This window comes from Ambystoma mexicanum, chromosome 8 (assembly GCF_040938575.1).
Source record: "Ambystoma mexicanum isolate Mex_15411 chromosome 8, UKY_AmexF1_1, whole genome shotgun sequence".
NCBI lineage: Eukaryota > Metazoa > Chordata > Amphibia > Caudata > Ambystomatidae > Ambystoma > Ambystoma mexicanum.
Genome location: NC_090929.1, coordinates 178,422,564 through 178,450,016, shown reverse-complemented (window position 1 = coordinate 178,450,016; position 27,453 = coordinate 178,422,564). Strand labels below are relative to the sequence as shown.

The window sequence follows — 27,453 nt, the reverse complement described above, 5'->3', positions numbered from 1 at the left end:
CCATTATTATAGTCTCAAAGCACTGGTAGTGGGAATGCCCTCGGTGGACCGAAGTAGAGAGTGTTGAAGTTCACGGAGTAGGATTATAATGCTTGTGTGCATTTGGCCACGATAATGTTTAGTGGGCTGACCAGGCTCCAGTAGAAGCAACCCATGCGGTCAGGCATGTGGATGGGTGCTGAGAGGGGTCATGAGATGGGGTTAGTGCTAGACACTCGCTATGTGCCCAGCGAGCCGAAATCTTTGTAGGTCTTCGCTGCATACTGATGTCAGGGTTGTTGCGGCATATCGTGGTGCAAGTAGGCTTAAGTGGATGGATAGCCATGCCTACGGCAGATGTCCACCGAAGTGGTGCATTTATAAGTACCAAGAGCTCTGCTGGAGCTTATCTTTGATGTCTCTGTGTCATCAGAAAGTCTGAGGAAAAAGACCAGCTACCCTCGTAGACTCTTCTCAGGACACCATGAGCGGGTTATCCTAATGTCTGTAGACCGCCCATTGATTGTGCCAGAGACTGTATAGAGGATAAGTGACACACAGACTACTTTGATTCGAGTGTACTGCTTTTAATGTCTGTAGACCGGCCATTTATTGTGCCAGAGACTGGATAGAGGATAAGTGACACACAGACTACTTTGATTCGAGTGTACTGCTTTTAATGTCTGTAGACCGCCCATTGATTGTGCCAGAGACTGGATAGAGGATAAGTGACACACAGACTACTTTGATTCGAGTGTACTGCTTTTAATGTCTGTAGACCGCCCATTGATTGTGCCAGAGACTGGATAGAGGATAAGTGACACACAGACTATTTTGATTCGAGTGTACTGCTTTTAATGTCTGTAGACCGCCCATTGATTGTGCCAGAGACTGGATAGAGGATAAGTGACACACAGACTATTTTGATTCGAGTGTACTGCTTTTAATGTCTGTAGACCGCCCATTGATTGTGCCAGAGACTGGATAGAGGATAAGTGACACACAGACTACTTTGATTCGAGTGTACTGCTTTTTTTAGTGATGCTTATAGGTGGAGTTTAGGCAAAGCCTCTCGGTGAAACACCAGTATAGCAGGAGTATCCTGGGTTGTTGTGAGCATCAGTGGGCCGGTAGAAAGAGTACTCGCCCGGGCTGCGTATGCCAGAAGCGGCCCAGTTTATGGAGTGGAAAGGAGTCCTCGAGAGCCCATGGACTCTTATGCAGGACAGCCCGAGTGAAAGCTGGAAGGTGGTGGGCCAGCAAGGAGACGTCCCAGGTGAACAGAGAAGCTACTCCAGCAAGTGTAGGCACAGACACAGCGGAGGAACACCCAAGCCTGAGCCACAGCACTGCTGCGAGCACAGGGATCACTGCAGGAAGCCATCTTTCTGGCGCATACATCACAGCCCTCACAATATTTTCTCCCTCCTAAAATAATAGTAACTGCAATTCAATCCAGTGGGAGAATTCGATTCTCCCGCTTTCTGCGAGACACTCTCCCTCCAAAGTGATTCAGAACGTTTGCATGTATGCTGGCGGGGTCAACCAGGTATACCTGCATAGCAGCGAGGGGCCTGTAGAGGGGGCCTCTGCGCAGTAGAGTACCAGCAGCACAACCCTCCTGAGCAGACAGTCAGGGTATAGCTATAAATAAAAAAAACTGCTCTCTGCCCTGGAGCACTCATTCCCTCACAAGGGTTACATCAGTGATTCGAAGCCATAACAAGGGCAGTAGGCACTATACAAATATCAAATAACCCATGGCAGTGTCATGAGTGACCCGCGAGCGGCAGGGCTAACCTATGTACAGCTCAGGGAACCCTGGGCTGGAGTATTCTTGCAGCCTCTTGAGAGCACGGAAGGATCCTCACATATAAAAGTGAGAAATTAAAAATATAACATTTATATAACCTTTGGCAGTACGCACTATACAAATGCAAGATAACATAGCATATTGCTCTGCCTTAATTTGAAAGTGCTGCGTGTGCGTTGCATCAGTTGTTATGGGTCTGATTGTGATTTGAAAGTGCTGTGTGTGCGCTGCATTAGTTGTTATGGGTCTGATTGTGATTTGAAAGTGTTGTGTGTGTGCTGCATTAGTTGTTATTGTTTTGACTCTTAGCAAGGGGTCTAGCCAGATGCATTTCTCTTATCATTTAACAACCAAACGAACCACACATAGCCTTGCACAATAGCACATGACGGCTACCATCTGAAAAATGCACCTAAGCTAAGCAAACGCCAAGGTGACCACACAAGTGGTGATAGTGCGTGGTATAAAAAACCTTTAAACATAACATAAAACATTCTGGACGTCAGCAGTAACCTCTTTATTCTCGCTGGTAAAAAAAAGAGCTCATTTTCAGTTGTGAAACGTGGTGTGACTTCTGGCAGAGGGTGTAAGGACAGGGCCTTACAATTTAAATAAGCCAATGGAAAGTACTGTAGGGCGTTCTCTTATGCAAAGATAATTCACAGTATCTTCTAAATGAGATGTTGGTCCAGGTGAACAGCTGTGATCATTTTCTAGGGTCTATCATTGGAAGATCTGCACATTTCCATTTGTTGTCTGGCATTGGGAGGTTTTAGGATTTATGGAGGATTTAGGGCAAGGGTCTGCAACCTTTGGCTCACCAGATGTTGTAGACTACATCTCCCATCAGCCCTAGACAGCATAGCCAATGGTGAGGGATCATGGGAGTTGTTCATAACATCCTGATTTAGTGGTTGATGAAAAACGCCATATTTGTAAAGACACAAACGCAACCGAGACGCAAAGTAACTCAGATTTTATTTTTCTTGTCTTCTAGATGCAGTAGCAGTGCATTTGTAGGTGAAAGGTGCCAATTCCCTAATCCATGTCTCAGCTCTCCATGTATGAATTCCGGAACGTGCCAGGTAGAGATCCGTGGAAACACTGTGGATTATAGCTGCGCATGTCGCATGGGGTTCTCCGACAAGGTGTGTCTCACGCCCACGGATAACATTTGCTTGAACAACCCTTGCCGCAATGGAGGAACCTGCGAACTTCTGTCAAGTCTCACCGAGCATAAGTGCAGATGTCCCCCCGGATGGACAGGTAAAGTTGGGAACTGGGATCAACTCATCCATGTCCATCAACTGGACATTTAGAAGGATTCAAATTTGTATATCTGGATCTAAGTCATTTTTGTTTGTCTCCCATGGCTCTCTAGGTCAGACTTGCCAGCAGGCAGATCCCTGTGCTTCAAACCCTTGCGGAAACGGAGGCCAGTGCCTGCCTTTTCAAGACCAGTACGTCTGCAGGTGTCTTAATGGCTATCATGGATCCACCTGCAAGCAGGATATCAACGAGTGTGCGCAGAGCACACCTGTGTGCAAGAACGGTGGCACGTGTGTGAATGAGGTGGGATCCTTCCAGTGCATCTGCAAGCAGGCTTATACCGGCCGCACCTGTGAAAACCTTTACATGCCTTGCTATCCCTCCCCCTGCCAGAACGGCGGCACGTGCCGTCCAACCGGCGACGCCTCCTATGAATGCACATGTCTTCCAGGTACGTGCTGTGTCCAGCTGCTTTGTATTGCAGCTATGGGTTGTTGTTAACTGGTAAACCACCTGTGGCAAACACATCCACACTATGAGAGCTCATAAAACCTTGCAATGTATGTGAGAAGGCATGTAAGCCTAGTGGTCAACCATGGGTGGTGTACACAAAGTCTTGAGTTGTAATCCCTTCCTTTTCCCTTGACCCTATTGTGTGATCCTGAGAAAACCACTGCTTCTCCCTGTGCCAGGTTTTTCTAACACAAACACATATCACGGTAGACAATGTTGCTTAAGACTAACATACAAGGCACGTGTAATAAAATGATCAGTACCTTCAGCTTCCAAACCTGAATACATGCAATAGCTCTTGGCATGGGGGCTGATAAGGGTATGTAGTACATATAGTGTAAATGGTAAATATTGCTTAGCATATACATGTAAATTGGGTTCTTATATTACGCTTTGTGCCAGAGTCCAGAGTCCAGCCTCTAAGAGCAGGACCGAGATTCGAACCTGTGCTGTCCTGCATTGTCCCTGAGCTGTCTTTCCACCAAATTAATATACTTTCAACTCGTCAGGGTGTTAATGAATGTAGGAAGGGTCCAATTCATGTATACATTGACGAGAAGAGTAGCAAAGCTCACCAGGCTATAGCGGCATCGATTTGAAAAGTTTGCTGCGAGAAAAGGGTAATATTGTTGTTTTGCATTTGCTTGCAGTTTCAGGAATGAGGCAGGACCGTGAGGTTGTTTGTCCGTAGGGTCCATGCTGGCCCCAATGCCCCTGGAGAGTTGGGCATATCCTTTTCCCCCCTACAAATATACATTAAATGGCCACTTAGGCTTTCTGGGCCAGTGCCATAGTGTCCAACTTGTTTTGGCACATGCAGCCACTGTTTGAAAAGGGCATGGAATAATGATACAAAAGTGGCTTGCCCACAGTGCAGGTAATGGGCCGGAACAATACAGAGCAGAGCTCCAGCAAGACAGGTGTTGACGGAGCCTGCCCTGTCCTGTCCCCAGATCCTAGGGCTTGCCCACAACACTCTCAGATCTGCTCTGAAGCCACCTTATCGCAGGGACGTCCAATCCGCACTTAAATGAGTAGGCAGCTTTCAGAAGACTCTGCCGCACTCTGACAGTCAGCTCCTCGAAGGGCAGGTTGCTTGTGTGCGAGATCTGTCCTGAAGCCAGGTTATCACAAACCAGATTATCACATGCAGAAACAACCCACATTTAAAAAAAAAAGCAGACACTCTAGGTAGAATGCGGAAACTGGATACAGATTCAGCCAAAGCCTCTAATACTTGTTGCAGCTTTCCAAACTGGTATATATGTCCTGCAACGTACAGACATGTTTTTCTTAGGGTGAGTAGTGTGACCAATCAAAACTGCAGAGCCCAACTTGCATTATTCGCTCAAAAGGGTTTATTACTGAATAATGATATGACATGTTTCAAATTCAAAATTGTGGACATTCTTATGTTCCCATAATGCTCTTTGCTTTTATGCAAATCGCCCGGATTGGGTTCTATGTCAGATACTGTATTGCATGACCTGGCCTGGGGCCACGCCCCTCGGCCCTGCACCTTGCTCCCACAGCTCTGCCCCTCCAAGAATGAGAGTGATCCCCAGTACATTCTTTCCATTTCCAGCACTGCTTGCCCCGCAATCCCAGTTAGGACCCCCAGAATTCAAGCCCCAGTCTATTGTTTTATAAAGGAATCCACTCCTTTCGGTCTTAACTGTTACATCGGGTGATTGTCAAGAATCTTTTAATGCAGAAGGATTGTGGCAGCATTAGTCTTGGTTGAGAGTTGAAGTAAAACACTGAATTATTGTATGCCCTTAAATGGTGTGTATCCATGCTCTGATAGGTTTAATTGCATTAATGAACTGTGCTGTGCTCTGGAAATTATTTTCCTTGAACTTTCTTCAACATGTTTCGCCTTTATCCAAAGCATGCCACAGACAGCTCTTCTCCAGGAGAGGCTGGCGTGTTTGCTTTAATTGTGTCTGTGCCCTTTGGACCAGGAAGTGGTCAGTCTCTTTCCCTTGCTAGACTGTAAGGCTTCCACATTATCTGTGCTTACCCGCTTTCACCACTGTGGTGAGGCAGCTCAGGGCTGCATTCCTAAGGTGATAGAGTCTCTCAACTCTCTTCTATCCAGACCCTGCAGAAAGTTGATCGGCAGCTTAAAAGTTCATCCACTTCCTCAGGGGTTGCTTTTTTAGTGTTGCTATTTTCGTGAGAAGAAAAAAAGATGCATTTCCTGTTTGCAGCAATGCTTCACGAGCTCAACAAATGTTCCTGTTATGAAGGCTCTACATCAGCACAAACTGCGTGTTCTCTTATCAGTATGTCACGAACAATGTAGAAAATACACTGGTGACTATTTTGCTTTCTCTAATATCTAAACACAGAAATACCCACAAGGTAATTTAATTCGATTCTTTTTTTAAAGAGATGGCTATGTAGATTTTCCAAGTTCACATCCTATAGCCAAACCAAACCTCTGTAGTTCAGTACAGACTGTGTGAAATAGTGGTGCGTGTCATCATTAGGCGTTGAGGACGATCCTCAAGGGCACATGCCTATAACAGCAACTGCCTGACTGCTGCTGTTGTATTAAAAATGTTCCCTTTGGATCATTCACCTAATAAAAGTCGGGGCAACTCATTAATGTACTCATTAAATGTGATGTCACCAGAAATTAGCATATCAAGGTGCCCTCTGAAAAAAGTGGGAGACTCCGTCCACTCGTGTGTACCCTCAACTTGAGCACTGCCTAATAAGGCATTATAAGTACTAGAATAAGCCATTATTAGTAATTAATTACAAGAAGAGGAGTCTTACCTTCTGTTAGGAACACAACACGTTCTCATACATTTCTAGTTAGGTGGCTAATGGCTCATAGCACTTCCTGGATATGGAAGCAGGCGTGTCAGCCATCTTAACCAGCCCCAACAGGATACGGAAGCGGGGGTGTCGGCCATCCTAACCAGCCCCAACAGGATACAAAAAGCAGGCGTGTCCGCCATGCTAACCAGCCCCAATAGGATATGCAAAGTGGGCCTGTCAACCATCCTAACCAGCCCCAACAGGATACGGAAGCGGGTGTGTCAGCCATCCTAAACAGCCCCAACACTATACGGAAGCGGGTGTGTCGGCCATCTTAACCAGCCCCAACAGGATACCGAAGTGGGTCTGTCAGCCATCCTAACCAGCCCGAACAGGATACGGAAGCGGGCGTGTCGGCCATCCTAACCAGCCCCAACAGGATACAGAAAGTGGGTGTGTCCGCCATCCTAACCAGTCCCAACAGGATATGCAAAGCGGGCATGTCAGCCATCTTAACCAGCCCCAACAGGATACGGAAGTGGGTGTGTCAGCCATCCTAACCAGCCATGGAATTCACACCTGCTTCCTTTAGTCACTGATCTTGGGTTCCCATACATTGATGCTTGGCAAGGGGTTCAATATTTGTTTTTCCCTCGTCAGGACTGACATTATTTTAATGAAATAATCTTATCGGTCAGTTTTCTTGCCGTATAGACAATTTAAAGATTTTAAAACTGTAGAGTGGAATATAAGACATAAAAAATGTACCCTTTAAGTTCCATCGATCGCAAGTATTTCTAAATGAAAAAGGCTGATATTTGAGTTCCGCTTCCTAATGCAGAGGTTGCATGTGTTTCAGAGAAAAGTCTGGCCTTGAAATCATCAGCAACTTAAAATGATAACTGTAGTTTGATGCCCATTTGAAAAATAAAAACACCTGTTTAAAGAGCAGGGTGTGCTTGAGGATTTTGCTATTTTTCTTTTGTTTCTTTTTTTCCGGGGGGCCGACTGTGGCGTGTGGGGGTCACTAGCATTCGTGGAGACAGGAAGTAAGATTGTGACTTTGCTCTTCAACCGGCCATTGGGCACTTCTGAAACCGGAAGTCAAGCTTTGCCTTTTGACGAGTCATGTTTCCTTCATTAAAAAAAACACATTAAAAAAAAATAGCAATGTTTCTTGCTCTTAATCTGTCCGTGCTCTGGCCCGCTCGATAAACTAGTTGGTGTCCGGAAAAGCTATCAGAAACTAAACTCTGAGACTCGTCCAACGCTTTAACTTTTTCTCTGCGCCTCAAGGTACTGAATGTGAGGTGCCAGTCAGTAGCATAGCTCAGCGACAGTAATCTGTGTAGAACCTGCACATCAAAGGACAGAACAAACATTTTATTTGTGCCAACCCTACCATTGGCTGACAAACCAAATGACGGCATTGTGCGTGCCACAGAGCGCCTGGAAGCCATGGAAATGGCAGTGGTGGGCCCTATAAATCCACTTAACATAACACACTAATACTGCAGGTCTGTACAGGTGCTAGTCGTCGGCATCCTCCTATGGTGTACGTAAGTGACATTCCTGTGCCAGTACTGGAGAGGAACCCATCTATGGCTTTGCGTTCCATAATGAAGCCGTCATTAATCCATTCGTGCCAGTACTGTTGCAGTGCAGAGGCACAGGTCGTTAACCTTTGCACATTGAATGCAGAATCTGTAACATTGTGCCAGTCATTTAACACTGCGAAAGGAACCAACCAATTCCAACCAGCCACGAAATGTGCAAGCAGTATATTTGTGCCAGTACCAGTGCCAGTACCAAAGTGAGAATCCATTAACATTAACACATGGAATCTATAAGCAATAATGTTTGGCAGTACTGTAGCAATGCAGATGAATCAATCGGTAATATTAGCTCATGGATTGTGGAAGCAGCATCTTTGGGCTTGTACTGTAGCATTGCAGAGGAATCAATCGGTAATATTCGATCATGGACTGTAGAAGCGGTGTCTTTCTGCTGGTACTATAGCAATGCAGAGGAATCAATTAGTAACATTCGCTCATGGATTGTAGAAGCAGCATCTTTTTGCAGGTACTGTAGCATTGCAGAGGAATCAATCAGTAACATTCGCTCATGGTTTGTAGAAGCGGTGTCTTTCTGCTGGTACTGTAGCATTGCAGAGGAATCAATCAGTAACATTCGCTCAGGGTTTGTAGAAGTGGCATCTTTTTGCAGGTACTGTAGCATTGCAGAGGAATCGATCAGTAACATTGGCTCATGGATTGTAGAAGTGGCATCTTTGTACTTGTACTATAGCAATGCAGAGGAATTAGTAACATTCGTTCATGGATTGTAGAAGTTGCATCTTTTAGCAGGTACTGTAGCATTGCAGAGGAATCAATCAGTAACATTCGCTCATGGATTGTAGGAGCGGCGTCTTTCTGCTGGTACTGTAGCATTGCAGAGGCATCAATCAGTAACATTCGCTCATGGATTGTAGAAGCTGTGTTATTGCACTGCAGGCGAACCAATGCTTAACATCCATACATGAAACGTAAAAGCAGTAACTTTTGCCAGTAGCAATCGCACATGAAATGTTATGTTAATGTTTTTTATATCGCTCACCAGCACCATTTTAATGGTCTCCTGGTGCTCGGGCGGATCTGAAAAGAAAGAGGGGTGTGGGAGGGTTTGTTAGTGGGAGGTGAGGGAAAGTGCAAGAGTGCTTTTGATGTTCTGTTCTGTTGGTAGGTTCAGTTCAGAAAAAATTTGTCAAATGAAAAAGCAGTCATTTTGTGACAGTGCTTTGGTGCTATGGAGGAACCAATCAATGAGGTCCACCCATGGGAATGAGCAGCATTACATTGTGCTTTTGCACCATTGAGAGTGTCAGGAGCAACTCCTCAACAAAGTCAAGTATTTACTTGCTCCAGGCAGTGATCATGGGAGTAGAGGCTGCAGCGGGCACACCTGGGCCTTGGGTGTGTCTGATAACCGTGTGACTTGCTCCAGAGAGGCAGTGATCATCGGAGTGAGGGTGCAGCGGGCACACGTGGGCCTTGCTATGTGTGGTAACCGTGTGACTTTCTCCAGAGAGGGAGTGGGCATCGAAGTAGAGGGTGCAACGAGCACACCTGGGCCTTGGGTGTGTCTGATAACCATGTGACTTGCCCCAGAGAGTGGGCATCTGAGTGGAGGGTGCAGCGGGCACACCCGGACCTTGATATGTCTGGTAACCGTGTGACTTGCTCCAGAGAGGCAGTGATCATCGGAGTAGAGGGTGCAGAGGGCACACGTGGGCCTTGCTATGTGTGGTAACCGTGTGACTTTCTCGAGAGGGAGTGGGCATCGAAGTGGAGGGTGCAGCGGGCACACGTGGGCCTTGCTATGTGTGGTAACCGTGTGACTTGCTCCAGAGAGGCAGTGATCATCGGAGTAGAGGGTGCAGAGGGCACACCTGGGCCTTGATATGTCTGGTAACCGTGTGACTTGCTCCAGAAAGGGAGTGGGCATCAAAGTGGAGGCTGCAGCGGGCACACCTGGGCCTTGCTATGTGTGGTAACCGTGTGACTTGCTCCAGAGAGGCAGTGATCATCGGAGAGAGGGTGCAGTGGACACACGTGGGCCTTGATATGTCTGGTAACCGTGTGACTTGCTCCAGAGAGGCAGTGATCATCGGAGTAGAGGGTGCAGAGGGCACACCTGGGCCTTGATATGTCTGGTAACCGTGTGACTTGCTCCAGAGAGGGAGTGGGCATCAAAGTGGAGGCTGCAGCGGGCACACCTGGGCCTTGATATGTGTGGTAACCGTGTGACTTGCTCCAGAGAGGGAGTGGGCATCGAAGTGGAGGGTGCAGCGGGCACACGTGGGCCTTGCTATGTGTGGTAACCGTGTGACTTGCTCCAGAGAGGCAGTGATCATCGGAGTAGAGGGTGCAGCGGGCACACCTGGGCCTTGGGTGTGTCTGATAACCATGTGACTTGCTCCAGAGAGGGAGTGGGCATCAAAGTGGAGGCTGCAGCGGGCACACCTGGGCCTTGATATGTCTGTTAAATGTGTTACTTGCTCCAAAGAGGGAGTGGGCATCGGAGTAGAGGGTGCAAAGGGCACGGGACAGTGTACTGTATTCAGCAGGTGATACCACGTTCCCTTTCTTTGGAGAAAATTGGAATCTGTGTTCCCACCAATGGAGCGTCTGGCGGGAACAGCACAAGGCAGCGCACGAGCTGCCGGTACGTGTTTGCGAGTTGCTGCAGTCTTTGGTGTGTGCGAGTTGCTGCAGTCTTTGGTGTGCCGCGCAGCTGCCTCGTGTTTGCCTTAGGTCACTCGGAACCTTCAATTTTCTTTCCACCGTGTATGTTTGCACAGAAAACACACAATCAATCGCAAGCACTCCTCTCCCCGCATTGAGGCGGCGCTGATTTCCAGTGTGATTCGGGACGCAGGGGCCGGAAACGTGCAGCCGCAACTGGTTCGTAACTTGGAAAACAAGCCGAGCCGTTTTGCCAATAGCCGTTGTATATCTTTGGAGTGCCTTTTTTGTTGTGGAAGGCACTTCCCAGTTGTTGTGTAAACATGGCCGGGTCAGGTTACACCTGTTTCGGGGATTGTGCAAGTTAAAGCAGCCATGCGTTCCCTTCTGCCAGCCTCGATAAGCTCCATTGCACTGTTTTGCTTTGGCACAAGGGTAAGGTCAAATTGAAAGTTTGTTGGAATGCCCCCTGTTTACAGTAAATATGTCACTCTGCCCCACGGCAGAAAGGCGTCTCGGGTGCAAGGCACGAACCCCCCTCTCCCTGGATTTCCGAGTCCAGGAGATAATACCTGCTCTGCCTGCTCGCAGCTCGGCCAGCCGACCCAGGGCAAAAACGGTCCCCTGTGTTTAAACATTGCCATACCCAGAACAGATTAAGCAATAAAGGCCGTACCTGGCTTGGAGTTGAGCCACCGGCTGTATGTTTGCCATGAGAGGGAAAAACTGGCAGAGACAGAAATGCGCTGGCGAAGGGTGGGGCCGGGGAGGGCTAGGGGGGCGTCCCAGCCAATAAGTAGGCTCAGAACGGGGTCTTTACCACACTGGGAAAGACCCCGCTCAGAGCAGGAGGCTGGCATCTCCCCTCACCGGATTGACTATAAGTGCGACCTCACCCCACCAGTGCCGGCCTTACCAGCGATAGAGCCCAGGCGGTTTAAGCCAAATTTGGCGCCCCATTTTTTTTTCTCCCCCGCTTTGGCGCCTGAGCAGGGAGTTAATCACTGATTCCAATGAAAATTGCCTCGCTCCTGTGTCGGAGTGGGGGAGGTAATCATGTCAAAAGGGTGCTGATGCAAAAGCATTAGCACCCTATTGTTATTAAATGTGCTGCACCGCCGCAGGCGCGTTTGATAACAACTAGGCACCTGCTGCACCTACTCCCACTACACCAGCTCGGGGGGAGCCCTTGAAAGACTCCCCCAAGCTGGCGGGGCAGGGGGCTAATGGTGCCACGGCAGTCGCTCGGCCTGCCCTGCCCTAAGGCCGGCCCTGCTCCCCACTTTCCCTTCCCCCTCACCACCGCTGCCTTTTCCACATGTCGTCTCCCCCTCCCTTACCCCGCCCCACTTACCTGTGCTGCTTTGTCCTTCCCTGGCGCAGCATCGATCTGGAAATGGTGGCCATGGAAAGGGAGAAGGGACTCCATGTAGTTCCCTTCTCCCCGATCCATGGCAAGCATTATGTTTTTAGTTTTTTTCGAGTTGGGAACCGGTTTATACGCCATTTCTCAAATTGGGGAAAACGAACGATTAGTATACCGGTACAACATGCCGGAGTACTAATAGCTATAGAATCCCCACAGGGGGGCATTGCGGGTCTGCTAATGCCCCGGGGCTCACGTTAAGGCGCTCAGGGCACCCTAGGGATATTACCAGAACGGTAATGCCCCCCTCCTTGGGTTCTATTGCTTTAATAACACACTTAATACCGGAGACCAGTCTCTAAACACAGAACCAGGATTCAAACCTGTGTTATTCTGCGTTGTTTTGCTTCCGAGACAAACGGGTTACCCCTACGTTATCCTCCCGGCTCTTGTATCTTGGAAGATTTGCCTTTCCCTTCCCTTGACGGCCCCTTTTCCACGGACCTGGTAGCATATATTGTTACCCCGAGTGGAGACCCGACTGCTGCGCACGCCCCAGCTTTGTATGCTTAGCCATGTTCCTGCATGTGTAATGTATTAGTTCTGCAAAGGATCCATGTGTTTATTCTTGTGGACGTGGGTTTCTTTGATAGAGAGGGTGATGTGGACAGACCGGCGAGCACGTGAACCCTTTATTCTCAATGCCCTGTGCCATGCAGGGGCAAATATGGGGGCTTCCACACTGTAATGAGCCCCCGAAAAGATCTGTAATAAAAGTGTGTTTCTTTTCTGCCTTTCCCACTTCTAGAAAGCTAAGGGTGTACGTCTCAGTGTTAATCAGTAATCGGCCACAGGTGAGGCTTGTGGCACAGAGCAGATCTGTCTGGCAGCGCCTTCAGGAGAACTGTTTCTCCTTTATCATAATTGCTGAAGACAGAGCTGTAAAAATGAATAGTTAACTAGCCTCGAGGCTGGAATGGTGTGGTGTCAATAGAGCAGGGAGGCCATATTCTGTCTGGGAATCCGTCCCCTTCAGACAGCAGGAGCGGTCCTTCCTTCATTTCTATCCGCAAGTAGCTTTTGCAAAGCTGGAGATGCTGCTTTGCAAGTCTGGTTCAGATGTGCACGGTCGCCATTGCGGACAGTGTTCAGGGCGTAGGTCACCTGTTAGTGCCATGACCTCATGGGCAATATAACATCAAGTCTCCTGCTCCCTAAACTTTGGGGGGGCTGATTCACAAAATGAACTCGCCCCCGAGTTACCCTCTTAACCTACCTCTCAGCTGCCTGCCAGCTACCATTTTTCCCTCACCTCTATCCTGCGTCTGTCCCTCACTTCCTCTGCCTCCACTCTAGCACTTCACCCATCATGGTCACATCCCGAGCACAGCTGGCCGTAGCTCCTACCTCCACTCAAGAATGTCCAATGTTGGTTGTCCTCCATCTATGTATGTCCACTTATGTATTGTCCCCAGTGACTGTTCCATTTACTCCCCTCCACAACCTGGGCAGAATGCCCCTCGAACTCACTGCTTCCGTGAAATCTGATTTCTTATCTATTGTACGTTCTCTTGTGATCAAACGGGCATTGTTCTTCCCTTTAAATAAATAAATTAATAATTAAAGATTGCTTCCAGAAGGACTTACACCCACATTTTTGTGTACTTTACACACAAGTCAAATACACCGGATTTGCAAGAAGAAGCGTATGTGCAAATGGCTTGACTTTGACACTTTGTGAAACATCCCAGGGGGTCAGCATAGAGCCACTTCAGGGGTCTGCACTTCTATCTCTTCGTGTGAAAGGGGCACATCTGTTGCGGGCTGCTTACCATTGCGCAGGCAACACAAAGTTCCTAGCTATTGGGCAGAAGAGTGCCCCAGATATGCCAGCGAGTCGGAGGTTTTCCTTGCAAAGACAGGTAAAGTAAATGCCCTTCTTTATTGAGCAGGAAAGTGGGGTCCCATAACAAGAGACAAAAGTGGGCATCTGAGGAAAGAAAAAGGTAGACCTTTTAGAGAACAGAAGCTGTTGGTCGTAAAAATAATGGCGATTCCAAGGGAGGCCAGAAGAATGCTCCCAAGATAAAAATCCCAAGAGCAGAGAGAACCCAAGAAAAATGGTTACAAAAGAGAAAAAGGCTGCAATGGCGCCGGAGCGAACAACTAGAACGCGAGCTGCCAGACCATGCTTCTGTGCGTTTCGCTATTTCGCTGCATGTTTGAAACAGCGCTGCTTAGATAAAATAATGTGTTTAATGAACGGGGTGGTAAAATCAAGGGAGCTGAGAAAAAATGTGGATCTTCCAAAAAGATTGGAAACGCCACATGTAAATCAATGTGTTCTAGGGTCTGGGTTCATGAAGTTGGGATGCGAGAAGGTACACACATGTCCTCGCTCTGATGTTGCCTAATGTCAAGTTTCACTTAACTGCATACTAACTGCATTTTCTTACCTTGGACCATAGGGTTTGAGTCTCAGAACTGTGAAATAAACACAGACGACTGTCCTGGAAATGGCTGCCAGAACGGAGGGACGTGTGTAGATGGGGTGAACACGTACAACTGCCAGTGCCCACCCGAGTGGACAGGTAAACTCATTGTGGACCTGTTACATCAACAAGCGACTGATGTCTTATTCTGGTCCCTCTCTCATTCAGGAAGAGTAGACTTTGGGGTTGAAAGAAGGCATAGGCGACGATCTGGTCAACATGTTGTGAACGTATACCTTTATGATGGCATTTCAAATCCCATGCTTGTCCTCCAGAATATCAGGTCATTTTTTAAATTGATTACATATTTCGCTTAGGACCGGTCACATATTCTGACATTTACACATGGGTTCACTTTTTTAGATATACAGTATAAGCTTTGTTATTAACCCGGACGCTCTATTATCCAACACCTCAGTTGCAGACAATAGCAGTGACTCTGGTTTAGAAAATGGCAGCTAACCAAGTTTTGGGGCTGGATAACAGAGCAGAAGGTGCAGGGATCTTTTACTGGAGTTGAAGGTTTGCATGGCAGACGGAGTCCATGCTTGAGTTGCCTTTCACTACTGTTGCTTTGTGCTGTATCTGCTGGTTCATGACTGGTCACCTCCTCGTGTTTGGTTGAGCACCTTCAGGCCAGCACTCTTGTGTGATCCGATTCTCCTTAAATTAGTGTTTAGATATACAAATATGTACCCTAATGAAATTTAGAGGGTAAAACAAGTTGAATACCTATTTTGGGAGATAAGCACCTTGGCGGAAGGCCTTTTCACAATTCAGGGTGTACCGGCTGGAACCCTGTTGCCCTGGGAAAATGCAGCTTGCAATAAACTTCTTAAAACATTTAGCACAGAAGGGTCTCTATTACAAGTGTCGATGTTTCTTTTTCGCTTTGATGTTCTGTTGTTTAAATGTGGTTACCTTAAAACTTTTCCCTAAAAATATTTGCTTGTCGTCATGGTCAAGATTGAGTGCGATTAATTTTCTGGAATATCTCTTGTGCTCCTTCACAACAGGCCAGTACTGTACTGAAGATGTTGATGAATGCCAGTTGATGCCAAATGCCTGCCAAAATGGGGGCACGTGCCACAATACCCATGGAGGCTACAACTGCGTGTGCGTGAACGGCTGGACTGGTGAGGACTGCAGTGAAAACATTGACGATTGCGCCAACGCCGCCTGTCACAGCGGAGCCACGTGCCACGACCGAGTAGCCTCTTTCTACTGCGAGTGTCCACACGGCCGGACAGGTCAGTTATGCTTTTACATTAAGCGCCTTGAAGACGGAAGAAAAAACAAATGGTTATTTCAGTACAGAAACTGGGACAGAACAATGTAGCCCTTTTTCACGACAAATGAGTCCAGCATTTTAAGCTGTATTTATTGGAAAGAAAACTGTAGGAAGTTGTGTTAGGTCAAAAAAAGACATGGGTCTTAGATGTTATTTGTGAAGGACAAGGTCATTTTAGGTGGGGCGGCTCATTCAAATCTTAAAGGCCACTTAAAAAATCACTTTTTACGATTAGATTTTCTAATAACCGACTGGACTAGAATGATCTTTTTCTGAACAATGAGTAAAAAGCTACAGTGGTGAATATCTGTGCGGCTTTCCTACTTGGGTGCACCACATTTTAGAACTACAACTCCCGTCGGCCCTACCCAGCCTACTCAATGGTGAGTGATTATGGGAAATGTATACCAAAACATCTCTAGCGCCAGAGGTTGCAGATCCCTGCTAGACGTGAATGGCACACGTCTCATACATTCTTTTAGAGACCTAGACAGCTAGCAGTTCACCTGTGGGACACATGTATTCTCCTGTTCACTCTGCTGAGAAGCAGGCGACCACTTGGGAAAAGTTAGTGTAAAGTATGTTAACGTGACCCAGACACCTCCTCACTTGTAGAGTTGCCAAATTCCTCTCCCTGCCCTAATAGTCAGTATGTATCCAGATTTTAAGAATAAGAAAGGTCGTATTGTATAGTTAAGGAAAATATTGAAGAAGTAATCCGAGTTATCCTGATGCATTTCCTTCCCAGTTTGACATTGCTTTGGAGCAAGTAAATCTCCTTTGAAGTGCTGTAATTGACCTGATGCGTATATTTTGACAGGCCTGCTCTGCCACCTCAACGACGCCTGCATCAGCAGCCCATGCAACGAGGGCGCCAACTGCGATACCAATCCTGTCAATGGAAAGGCCATCTGCACCTGTCCTTCGGGTTACATGGGGCCCGCCTGCAACCAAGACGTCGACGAGTGCTCCCTTGGTAAACTGATATTTAATTTCATCTTCCGGCATCTTGAAGCAATTCTGGACCGCCTGCTCTCGCTTGACAACATTGCCAAGCGAGCGTGGTTATCGCGGTCACATTCTACGCTACTGTTTACTCCTCGTGCCTCCTGAATGATATTCCAGAGACCTCATTGTAATATGGAAGGCCATCCTTTTTTGCAGGTGCTAACCCGTGCGAGCATGCTGGGAGATGCCTGAACACCTTGGGGTCCTTCCAGTGCATGTGCTCAACGGGATACACTGGTCCCCGCTGTGAGATGGACGTCAACGAATGCCTGTCCAATCCATGCCAGAACGATGCCACCTGCTTGGACCAGATCGGAGAGTTCCACTGTATCTGCATGCCAGGTCAGTTCCTAGAAAGAGAGGGCGGACATCCGATGTGGGGCCGCTGCACTCATTCGGTCCGCCAACTTACTGCTCGCACTTGCATGCTCTACCGATCTCTAAGGCAACCATTGGCCAGCCAAAATCATCTACACAGTCAATTACATAAGTTTATTTGAGTTAAGCAAATGTATTAACTTCCCACAAATGCATATTAAAATAGACCAAACTAAGGACTACCGTGAACTGCAACGTTTGACAGCATAATCTACGTACTAATGCAAAACAGCACAATTTGCAACGGACTCATTTGTTCCAAGGCGGCGTACGCGTCCTAGCTTCCTTGTGTAGCCTGCCAGAAAACCACACTAGTACCTTGACAGGTCTGCCGTGTTGCCATGATTGTGATATTGAAGGGTTTGTTTCGTAGTTCTAGACAGCTTATATCCAATGCTTTTTTCATAATGTTCCACACCATAGAATGCTGGGATGTATAGTCCTGCTCCTTAAGGCAACTACAAAGTCCCTGATCGTCAATGGGCGGGAGCAGGCAGGCGCTGCTGGTTGAAGACATTTCTGATTTGTAAGGGGATGCACACTTGTGATTTTTTTTTTGTGCAAAATTCACCCAAAATGTGCGGGTGACTACATGCCTGCGTTTAGCTGCTGTGCTTTGACTCTCCAGGTTACGCCGGGGTTTTCTGCGAAGTGAACACGGATGAGTGTGCCAGCACTCCCTGCCTGCACAACGGCCGCTGCATTGACAAGATCAACGAGTTCCATTGCGAATGCCCCATGGGTAAGTGAGCCGAGCGATCGATCGGATGCCGATATTGTGGGATTCCCACTGTACGAAGCTGGCATGAAACTGGCTATTGAGGAATACAAGTTGGGTCAGTGCGAGAGTCACAGAATTCAGTCCAGAGGCTTTTTAATTTTCTTACAAATGCATAATTTTTCAGATTCAGTTTTAGTTAGCAATCCCTGCTTATTTTCCCCTTGGACGCATCGGGACATATTTGTGTATTGTATTGTACTTGTCATTTATATAGCACCTTTTTGCAATGTGCTTGATAGTGGGAACGTCCTCGGTGGACCGAAGTCTAGAGTGTTGGAGGGCATGGAGTAAGATTAGACTGCGTGTGTGCATTTGGCCAAATAAGGCTTAACAGGGCTGACCAAGCTTGGGTAGAGAGCGACCCATGAGGTTGGGCATGTGGATGGGTGCTGAGAGGAGTCAGGAGATGTGGCGTTACTGCTAGAGACCCACTTTGTGTTTAGCGTACCTGAATTGTGTGCTGGTAAGACAGGAATAACACCAATTATTACAAGGTTTCAATGCGTCTTGGATCCAGCACAAAGGGCTACATGTCTCAAAATGTGATTCATTTGCATTGGCAACAGGAGTTAACAGAACTGCCCGCGCCTACACCCCAGTATACTTTCAACAAAGCACTAATTGAAAATAATAATGTTCACAGCGGGCTTGGGGAATACACTGCACCTTCTTAATTCAGTTCACCCAGTCCTATTGTTTTAACATTTGTAATGGTAGTCGGATACTTAGGTATCAGTACTGTAGCAGGGACCCCTCAGAGACGGAGCGTATTTTCACTTTGTATGATGAGGGTCCTCGGCACCGAAGACTTCAAACAAATCGGCAATTTGCTATATATTAGCGCAGGAGTCTTCAACTGTCTCCAGGTCCCCTCATCAATGACTATGCTGTCCACGGATGATGGGAATTGTAGTCCAAAACATTTGGAGAGCCAGCACTTGCAGAGCCCTGTCACAGCCAGCCGAGCTCTGTCAAGCGCGTCTCTTTACTCGTTGTGTTAGGGCCATGCCCAATCACCGCCTGTGCAATGACTCTCAGATCATGTGATCATGGAAATCTGGACAATTTCCATTTAAAGGAGTATTAACTACAAACAAAAGGGGGGATGAGATGTTCAGGTGTTCTGGTCCGAGCCGAACACATCCTTCCTCCCTGCTGTTTGTGGAAATCCTGTGTGGCTGACCCCCATATAAACGAGGGGACAGGCTCAGCTGTGCAGAAAGTGATAATGTATCACTAAGAGGCACGATCCACCTTGATCTAATTAGAACGGGGGTATTCCTTTCCCACTGATGCAACCAGTGGGCCCAGCCAACTAAGTTGCCTCGTTCACTACAGAGAGGACAAGCCCCATAAGTGGTGGACACTTCACGGCTGTGGCCAGGGTTGGTATATCCCTGTTTGAAATGCAAAGAGCAGATTCACAATGGCCGGTTTGAACTCTCGCCCCCCACCAGACCCCCATTCGCATTCCCTTGCAGCCTTATCCATGGAAACTTGTTGGAGAGGGTTCATGAAAGGGTTGAATTCTATGGGCCTTTGAGAAAGTCCTCGAGCCACTGCTCGGAGGAATGGCGAATGCTACGCTCATCAAGGTACAAGCTTGTTACCCATCTCCACGAGGCAAGCGCAGTGAAAGCTTCCCACTGAATGGGTGCTCCTGCTCATCCCATTGGTGCAGGGTTGCCCAGGCCGTTAACTGCATTGTATGGAACTGCTTAGCGTTGTACGCAGGGTGAGATCACCCCTGCACACAAAAACAACTCAAGGCAGATCAAATAGGCCTGTGCTTGGGAGGAATGTGGTTTGAACTTGTAAGAGGGGAGAGGTGCGCTTAACACTGCTGCTCTTCAGTGGCAGCAGGAGGAATCTTTTCACCCCTCTTTTGTTGGGAACTGAAAGGGGGTCCTGCAAGGGGCTGGTGGAAAGCCGGACAGGTTGATAGTCCTTCTGGATGTGAAGCACGATAGGTTGCATAGAATTATAGCTCAGGCATGAGCAATAAATGGTAGACACGATCGAGTGAACATGCTCTTTTCTGATTGGCTTGATTAAGTACCATGTCTAAACAAGCTGAAATCATGTGCAGTGTAGGCTCACTCGGTGATGAGTTAGTGAGTGGGGCTATGTGCTGAGGCAAAGGTCACAGTCTCTACCGGCACCTTTATATAGACTCGGGTGGCTAAACGGATCCGCTTGTGGCTACATTAATCTTCTGAAAAAGAAGCGGGGGCGGTTAGAAAACTTAAACACTGGCTATGATTCCCTACTGGCCACATCAGAGTCGGGCCATCGGCCCAATGGTCGTCGTAAGGCCGCTCATTCCTTTAAGTTCTCAGGTTGTCCCAACTCAGCCCTGAGTACCTTACCGAGCCCTGTTTTTTTTGTTTTCAATCTGGCATTTCTAGTTTCAAATATACCATAATATGTGCGAGACTACTCTGAAAATGCAAAGAAAAGCACAGGCCTGGATGAACTGCAGAAGCCTGACACTCGGTGATCTGAAAGGTTTGCAGAGAAGGTTAGGGAAATAAAAACGGTATTATGTTGCGTTTCCACCGTTTGTACAACGATAAGTTTTGCAAATCTTGGTGCCCCCCGCAAACTAAGCATAGGAGTAGGGAATCAGGCAGTGGCTATAATTATGATTGGTTATTTATTACACGCTTAATACCCGGATGTTTCTAAGCGCGGACCCGGCAATCGAACCTCTGTTGCTCCGTGTCGTCTTGCTTCCAAGGCGAGCGCGTTGCCCCTGAGCTATCCTCCCATGGCTACTGTTTACATTAAGGCAAACAACCTGCACCACAATACGTTTATATGGAGTGGGTTTTATGTGTCACAAATTTTGCTGGGAAGCAACTGAGAGCTGTATAACGAGGGCGCAGAGTAAAGGGGTCAGATACTGTGGTTCCAGTTAGAAGGGTAGGTTATTAATGGACGTTTGCGGTATTAAAATCTCTCCATGCCTGATACTACCCTCAAATACAGAATAGAACTGCAGACAGGAGCACACCATGTCATCGTCTTCTCACTCAAGCAATCAAAGATGTCTTCTATTCTGTTGAATGCTGCCCCCTGCACCTATTGTAGCAAGTCTCGTGAAAGTATAGTGCACATCTAAAGTGCTTTAAAGGGGAAGCTAATGTAGACTCTACAGTTTACATGGATCTGATTCCATCATACAGAAAACTGCAGAAAAGGTTTGGTTGCAACTAATGAATGCATCTTTTTTCTTGATCCAGGTTTCGCGGGGCCCCTTTGCCAGTACGATATTGACGAATGTGCCAGCACCCCTTGCAAGAACGGGGCCAAATGTGTGGACGGGCCAAATTCCTACACCTGTGATTGCGCAGAAGGTAAGCAGCCGCAGAAGTGTGTAAGCATTTACTTTGTGCCGGGCATAGGTGGGTGAATGAGGTCTGGTCTAGCGGGTAGTGCCCATCGGCTTTACCTTGGAATCGTCTAGTCTTATCATTGTAAATTGCAATCAGATTGGATGCATTCCTCAGGGATCTTTGCTCTTCCTTATAAGTCCGGTTAATCAAAGACAGGGAATCCTGCATTTGATAAAGGCTTAAGGATACCATTTAAACCAAAGGCTTTCATCAAAACCAGCAAATCTGAAAACCTCTTCCCATACAAAGAAATACCAGCTTGAATAGTTTCAGATTTTCTTCAAGGAAGTTTACTATCAATCATTGTCCAGAAAAACAGGCCTTTTAATATGTGCCCAGGAGGTGGTGTCCCCTTGTAGGGGAACTAAATTCCCCCTTGGCATTTCCAGCAGATTAACCAATAACCAGTGCAGCGACTCTCTCTGCCGCGGTCCAGACAAAGCGATGATATGAGCCCTGGCAGGAAACAAAGTCTCTTTTGTGGAGAACTCCCGCCAGAAATACCCCTGCTGAACAGCCTCCAATTATGGCCTCGCCGGTGGCGCGCATCGATGAAAAGCTGTTGTGCGGACTTGATGAACCATACTCAATGCTTTACTTGCTTTCCCCTAAATGCTCTGCTTGCTGCGCAGACTGGGAGAAAGCCAGAGTATTTATGCCTAAGATTCACGGTTTGTGTGTGCCAACTACTTCACCGCCGTGAGTATCAAAGTGTGTCGAGCAATGTAAACCGGCTGCTTCGTGGCAAGGTTTCGGTGCTATGTCTTCTAATATCTGTGTCTTTACAGATATACATGTGCATTATTGAAAATGTCCCTTGGCTATGTCTGTATAATGGTAACTTGTGTATTAACATTACCTTATATGACATTAAAAACATACACTGACAAAGGCACTTTTGTAGTTTCTAAAGGCAGGTTTGTAGTTTCTAGGCTCTGCTGTACTTTGTAAAGTTTGAGTGTGTTGGGCATGAATTTGATGTTCGTGTTTATTATTTGATTGACTAAATGGCCATGTTGGACTGTACCTCCCATATAATGGAAGTACCAGGTCGTCGTGATGGTAGTTCCCCGGCGTGGAGGCGTATACCTGGGAGTATGCATCTGCGTTTTCTGAGGCTGCAGGGGTTGTATAATGAAAGTAACGGGCCATAATATGGCTGTTCTTGCATTAGATGTAGCTCACAAGGTGGCAGTTTGCTTATGATGCCTCTTTCTGTGCTTACAATGGCAGCCAGTGGCATGAAAAGACAGCACCCTGGCTTATGAGGCTGCTGCTGCACTTTACATATGATAGGAGTGGCTTGAGTTATGGCTGGATATGATGACAACCTCTGGGCATCTCATAAAAGTAGTACTATATAGCATATGAGGCTATATGTTACATTTGGTGGCGGTATCTGGCATCATACCCAGTATATGATGGCTAATCTCGGGCATAGGAGAATGTACCCGGAATAGGGTGCTAGTAATCTAGGATGGCTGTATTTTAGATCTGATAGCAGTACTTGGGCATACTATTGCAACACCTTGACTATGGGGCTTCACCAAGGCACATTAGGCTTATACCTGGCATATGTAAACTGCACATGCCATGAGTTAGCAGCATTGTAGTATATGAACTTGTGCAGTGATTGGCTGTTTGTCGGTAGCTGGTCCCCTTTTTTCCGGCCTCCGTGGCCCAACTTGGTACCTCGCCACACACGCAGCGTTACTATGCTGTGATATGATATGATATTTTATTTATATCGCGCTCGTACACAAGTGTTTCATAAAAACGGTGCAGTAAGACATTGCAGAAGCTAAGGAACACCGAGTGCTTCGCCTTTTCCCAAGGCGGTAACAGAGCACAGATCTGCCCAGCCTGGCATAAAGTATATGCCTGCTGTTGGCACCTTTACCCCGGGGTCCCACAGTCCCACCATGGTGCCTAACCCTACGCTAAGTAAAGGCAGATGAGGCAGATATCCACATTTCCCCCTGGCGCTAATCTCATTCAGCCTCACGCCCTGCCTCGCCGAAGCGGGCAGCGTGCCAGCCCACTCCAGATGTGCAGCAAGTATATTGGTATCAGTCATCGTCCTGGTTTCTAATTCCCTCTCCCCTATAAGCCAGTAGAGGTGCTAGGCAGGTCTATTGTTTCTATGATGCCAGCTTTCCTGGCACAGGCTTTTGATTGATTGATATTTTATTTCTATTGCGCTCGTACACAAGTGTTTCAGAGCGCGACAAGGCAAGTGAGGGGAACAGGGGAGAACAAAACAGCGATCTTACTAGGCCCAGTGACATTGAGAACACGCAAGTGCATGGGAGAGGGGGAGGGAAAAAGTGCATGGAAGGAGGGAGAGGTGGAAAGTGCGAAGCAGATGAGAAACAGATAAATAGCAATAAATTATTAATAAAGACAACAAACAGTGGTAATGCAGCCAGCAATTTGCAAGTGCTAGGTTTAAGGCAGCAGACAGGGTAGGTCTGATAAGTGCAGGAAGAAAAAGGGGGGGCTGTATGGGTACAGATACAGACCCCAGTGCAAGGGGTGGCCCGGAGGCAGTGCGGGAGGGTGGCAGGGTGAGCAGGTACCTGGGCCCGAAGGACAGAGGGTGGCCAGGTGCACAGTGCCAAGAGAGAACAGATCAGCACGGGAGAGGGGGAGCGAAGGCAGAAGAAAAGAGGAAGGTCTTGAGGTGCTTGAGTGGCAGGGAGGCTGTTCCAGAGGGAGGCCCCAGCCGAAGACAGAGATCTACCCCCAGCTCGTTTTTTTGAAAAACGACTGACCCTGAGGGAGTTGGAGTTAGAGGAGCGAAGAGCTCGAGAGGGGAGGGAGGTATTTGCGGAGGGATAGCTGAGGGTATTTTGGACCCAGGCTCCAGAAAGCCTTGTGGACAATGCAGAGGGTTTTGAATTTAATCATTGCATCCACTACACTGTGGCAGGGGGCAGTCTCTCCGCCGCACGCCGAATCCTTTCATCATTTGGGGCAACCATCTTCTCAAGCTCACCACAATTGCCTGTTCTACATTGGGCCTTTAGTGTAGGGTGGACTTATTAACTTACATGGCCGTAGGAAAGCTACACTTCACGTGGTAACTTGTAGCCCGCAAACACCTCTCTACGTCTTTCCCAGAGGGATGCCCACACAGTAGACGCAATGTGTATTTTTTCATTGGAAGTTCTCCCGCATTTTAGCTTCCAAGATTCCATGCAAATCCTCAGATTAATGTCATATTTCAAAGGCGTCACTAGTTTACGCGCGACTGTGTCAGCACAAGACAGCCCTTGCTGTTTCATCCTGTCTAGGGCTTGTCAGTGTCTTGTTGTTGACATGTTTTGAGAGTAAATATGTTCAAGGGGCAGCTTATACGAAAAACTGTGGATGATATGCTGAGTTGTTTCCGAGTTTATGTAACACCATTCCCGAACCCTGCCATTAACACCCAACCCAGCCACCCAGGACATGGCGGCATGCATCAGTTTCAACATTTTGTTGCATAAAAAGAAAAAATGGTGGCACAAAACTGGAAACATTTCAACACATTTTATTTATTTCCATTTTTAAATCGCTCTCACAGCCCAGGGGCATCAAGGCGCCGTTACTGGAATATGTCTTAGTTGTGTATTTATAACATGCTTAATACCCACAGGTTTCTAAGCACGGACCCGGGGATCGAACCTATGTTGCCTCGTGTCGTCTTGTTTCCAAGGCGAGCACGTTGCCGCTGAGCTATCCTCCTGGGTCCCATGTGCTTGTATGAAATATTAGTAAAGAATTAAATTGTTGATGTCCCTATTTTTCCCGGCTGGCTCAAAAGCGCGTTTTAAAGGGTGTGTTCCTTCCTTCAGTAAAAGTCTATACTGTAACAAGAAATGCAGAGCGAGTTCCTTCATTTAAATTGTGAGTGTGTCATAATGTCCCATCGACATCCACAGACCCCATTGATTTCACCTTCACTTATGTGCATGCCATATGGGCCGCGCTCTACATTTTGCGCATTTGTGGTGACATTTGTGGTATATTTCCTGATTACAAATGGGTGTAAGTTGCAGGGTGTGATGTGTATTTGTGCCTTCCCAGGGTACACTGGCTTCCACTGCGAGACAGACATCGACGATTGTGACCCAGATCCCTGCCACTACGGCTCCTGCACCGACGCCATTGCTGCTTTCACCTGCCACTGCCAGCTTGGGTACATAGGCCACCGATGTGAGATCGATATCAACGAGTGCCAGAGCACGCCCTGCCAGAACGGAGGGGAGTGCCAGGACAGGAAAAATGGCTACATCTGCAAGTGCCCAAAAGGAACCAAGGGTAGGCCTGTTTGTCCTGTCCGACTGTTCCCAATCTATCTGAAAGTAGCTGTTGGATAACTCCATTTTTAGATCAGTTTATCCATCGTTCGAATTGCCCAGGTATTGCTTATGCAAGTTTTAAACATCTTTTGCATGGAGGAAATTGACATCCCACTATGCCCCACACTTTGTGTCTGTGGACATTCATTATTCTGAACACGGGGGTGGGGTGAAGGTGGAGAAGGTACCACCACTAAACAGCCCTGTTAAGACCCACACATCTGCATGGAAAATAGAAGTGGGAATTGAAGCGCACCACAATGTACAGAACATTGGTATCGATGTGTGCCGCAGGCAGCCAAAACTGAGGGGGTACGATAAGATATCACCACTAACCAACCTGATCCCTCGGCATACACCTCTCAAACACTGAACTAAACACAACCATACCTCTGCAGCACAACAAGCCGCACACCCTGCACAACACTGCAACAACGAAACAAACCACACATAGACGTGCACACCAGCACTTGGCGGTTTCCGACTGAAAATTCACACCTGCGCTCAGCGAACGGTGTAAGCCGAACTGAAGCTGCCAACAGCACATCACAGTTCTCTTGCTCTTTTGTCCTGCTCAGTCCTACTAATGTACCCCCACACCTTACCCTCTTGCTTTACAAATCCAAGGGACCACTTAGGTGGAGATAGTGCGCGGTGTAAAAAAACGTTAACATATCATATGCCGACAGAACTCTGACAGATGTCTCAAATATTATTTTTAAAGGGGACAACTGTGAAATCAACCCTGATGACTGTGCCATCAACCAATGTGACTACGGCGAATGTATTGACAAGATCAATGGCTATGAGTGCATCTGTGAGCCTGGGTACACAGGTAAGTCACGATGGCTGCGGCCAAAATGAATTGTGAACGGTCAGTCCACTTATATGGACTCAACTGCAGGGCTGGCTCCCATAAGGGATGCAAGGCTCTTTAAACAAGCATTGGCAATGCCAACAGTTTGGGCTTTTGTGTAGGCATGGGAAAGGCACTTGCCAAGTACTGTCGTTGTGGTATTAACTGGAAATTGATGGTAGCCGGAGGAAAATGGTGCATGTACCTGGGAATCTAATAGCAGTGCCTGGCAAATGCCTGATACTTATTCACAAGCCAAAAGTGTTGGCTTTGCCAATTCATGTTTTTAACAGGACTTCAGTGAAGCAGACGAATAGCGTTTTTAAATCGAATTGTGGTAGGAAGACCTGGTTAAGACAGTTCTATTACACCAGTACAAGTTCACAGCTCCAATTAAGTGATTAACTCTCAGAAGACTGCTTTGAAAAAACACTGGCAGGCGCTTTGACCGAAAAGATTGATGGCTTCATTAAAGCAAGCTTAAAGAGAGCAGGTGTTTTGGGCGGGAGTGGCAGGAACTGGATGGGAATGGTCAATGGATTAGCATGGCCATGAGCAGTCGATGGGTGGGCAAATAACCAAACAACACCTATAGGCTTTGTGTCCCTCATATGCCATTTCTCCTTATCTCTACTACAGTCCAATAGGTTCGTTTCAAATAGCCCATGCTGAATAGGACTAGGGGGATTGCTTTTTAATTCAGTAGTTTTGGCATTTGAGGGCCAGCTAAAAATATTTGTACTCAGAATGGAGGGGACGGGCTCGGCATACAGAGCAATCTCACACTGAGTTAGTTATGAGAGGGGATTTTAAAATGGGGCATTCTTAGAGAGGTGCTACTCACAAAATCAACAGTATTTTCATGGATTCGTTGTTATTTGAGCTCTGGCTTTTTGATAGATACTGTTGATTTCAAATAAAAGGAGAGAGGCTTTTTTGTTGCAATA

The 27,453-nt window shown here is 47.2% G+C and overlaps 1 protein-coding gene across 1 annotated transcript in view; it reads left to right on the top strand.

The window, feature by feature from the left end:
• The window catches only part of NOTCH1 (notch receptor 1), a 120,419-nt gene that overhangs the window by 62,509 nt on the left and 30,457 nt on the right, over positions 1–27,453 (top strand). Inside the window, exons 3-12 of the mRNA XM_069609590.1 lie at positions 2,790–3,058; positions 3,174–3,512; positions 14,425–14,547; positions 15,465–15,698; positions 16,560–16,715; positions 16,904–17,089; positions 17,754–17,867; positions 21,152–21,265; positions 25,376–25,609; positions 26,375–26,485. Of these exons, the coding sequence (XP_069465691.1) occupies positions 2,790–3,058; positions 3,174–3,512; positions 14,425–14,547; positions 15,465–15,698; positions 16,560–16,715; positions 16,904–17,089; positions 17,754–17,867; positions 21,152–21,265; positions 25,376–25,609; positions 26,375–26,485 (1,880 nt within the window). The remainder of the gene's footprint in view (positions 1–2,789; positions 3,059–3,173; positions 3,513–14,424; positions 14,548–15,464; positions 15,699–16,559; positions 16,716–16,903; positions 17,090–17,753; positions 17,868–21,151; positions 21,266–25,375; positions 25,610–26,374; positions 26,486–27,453) is intronic.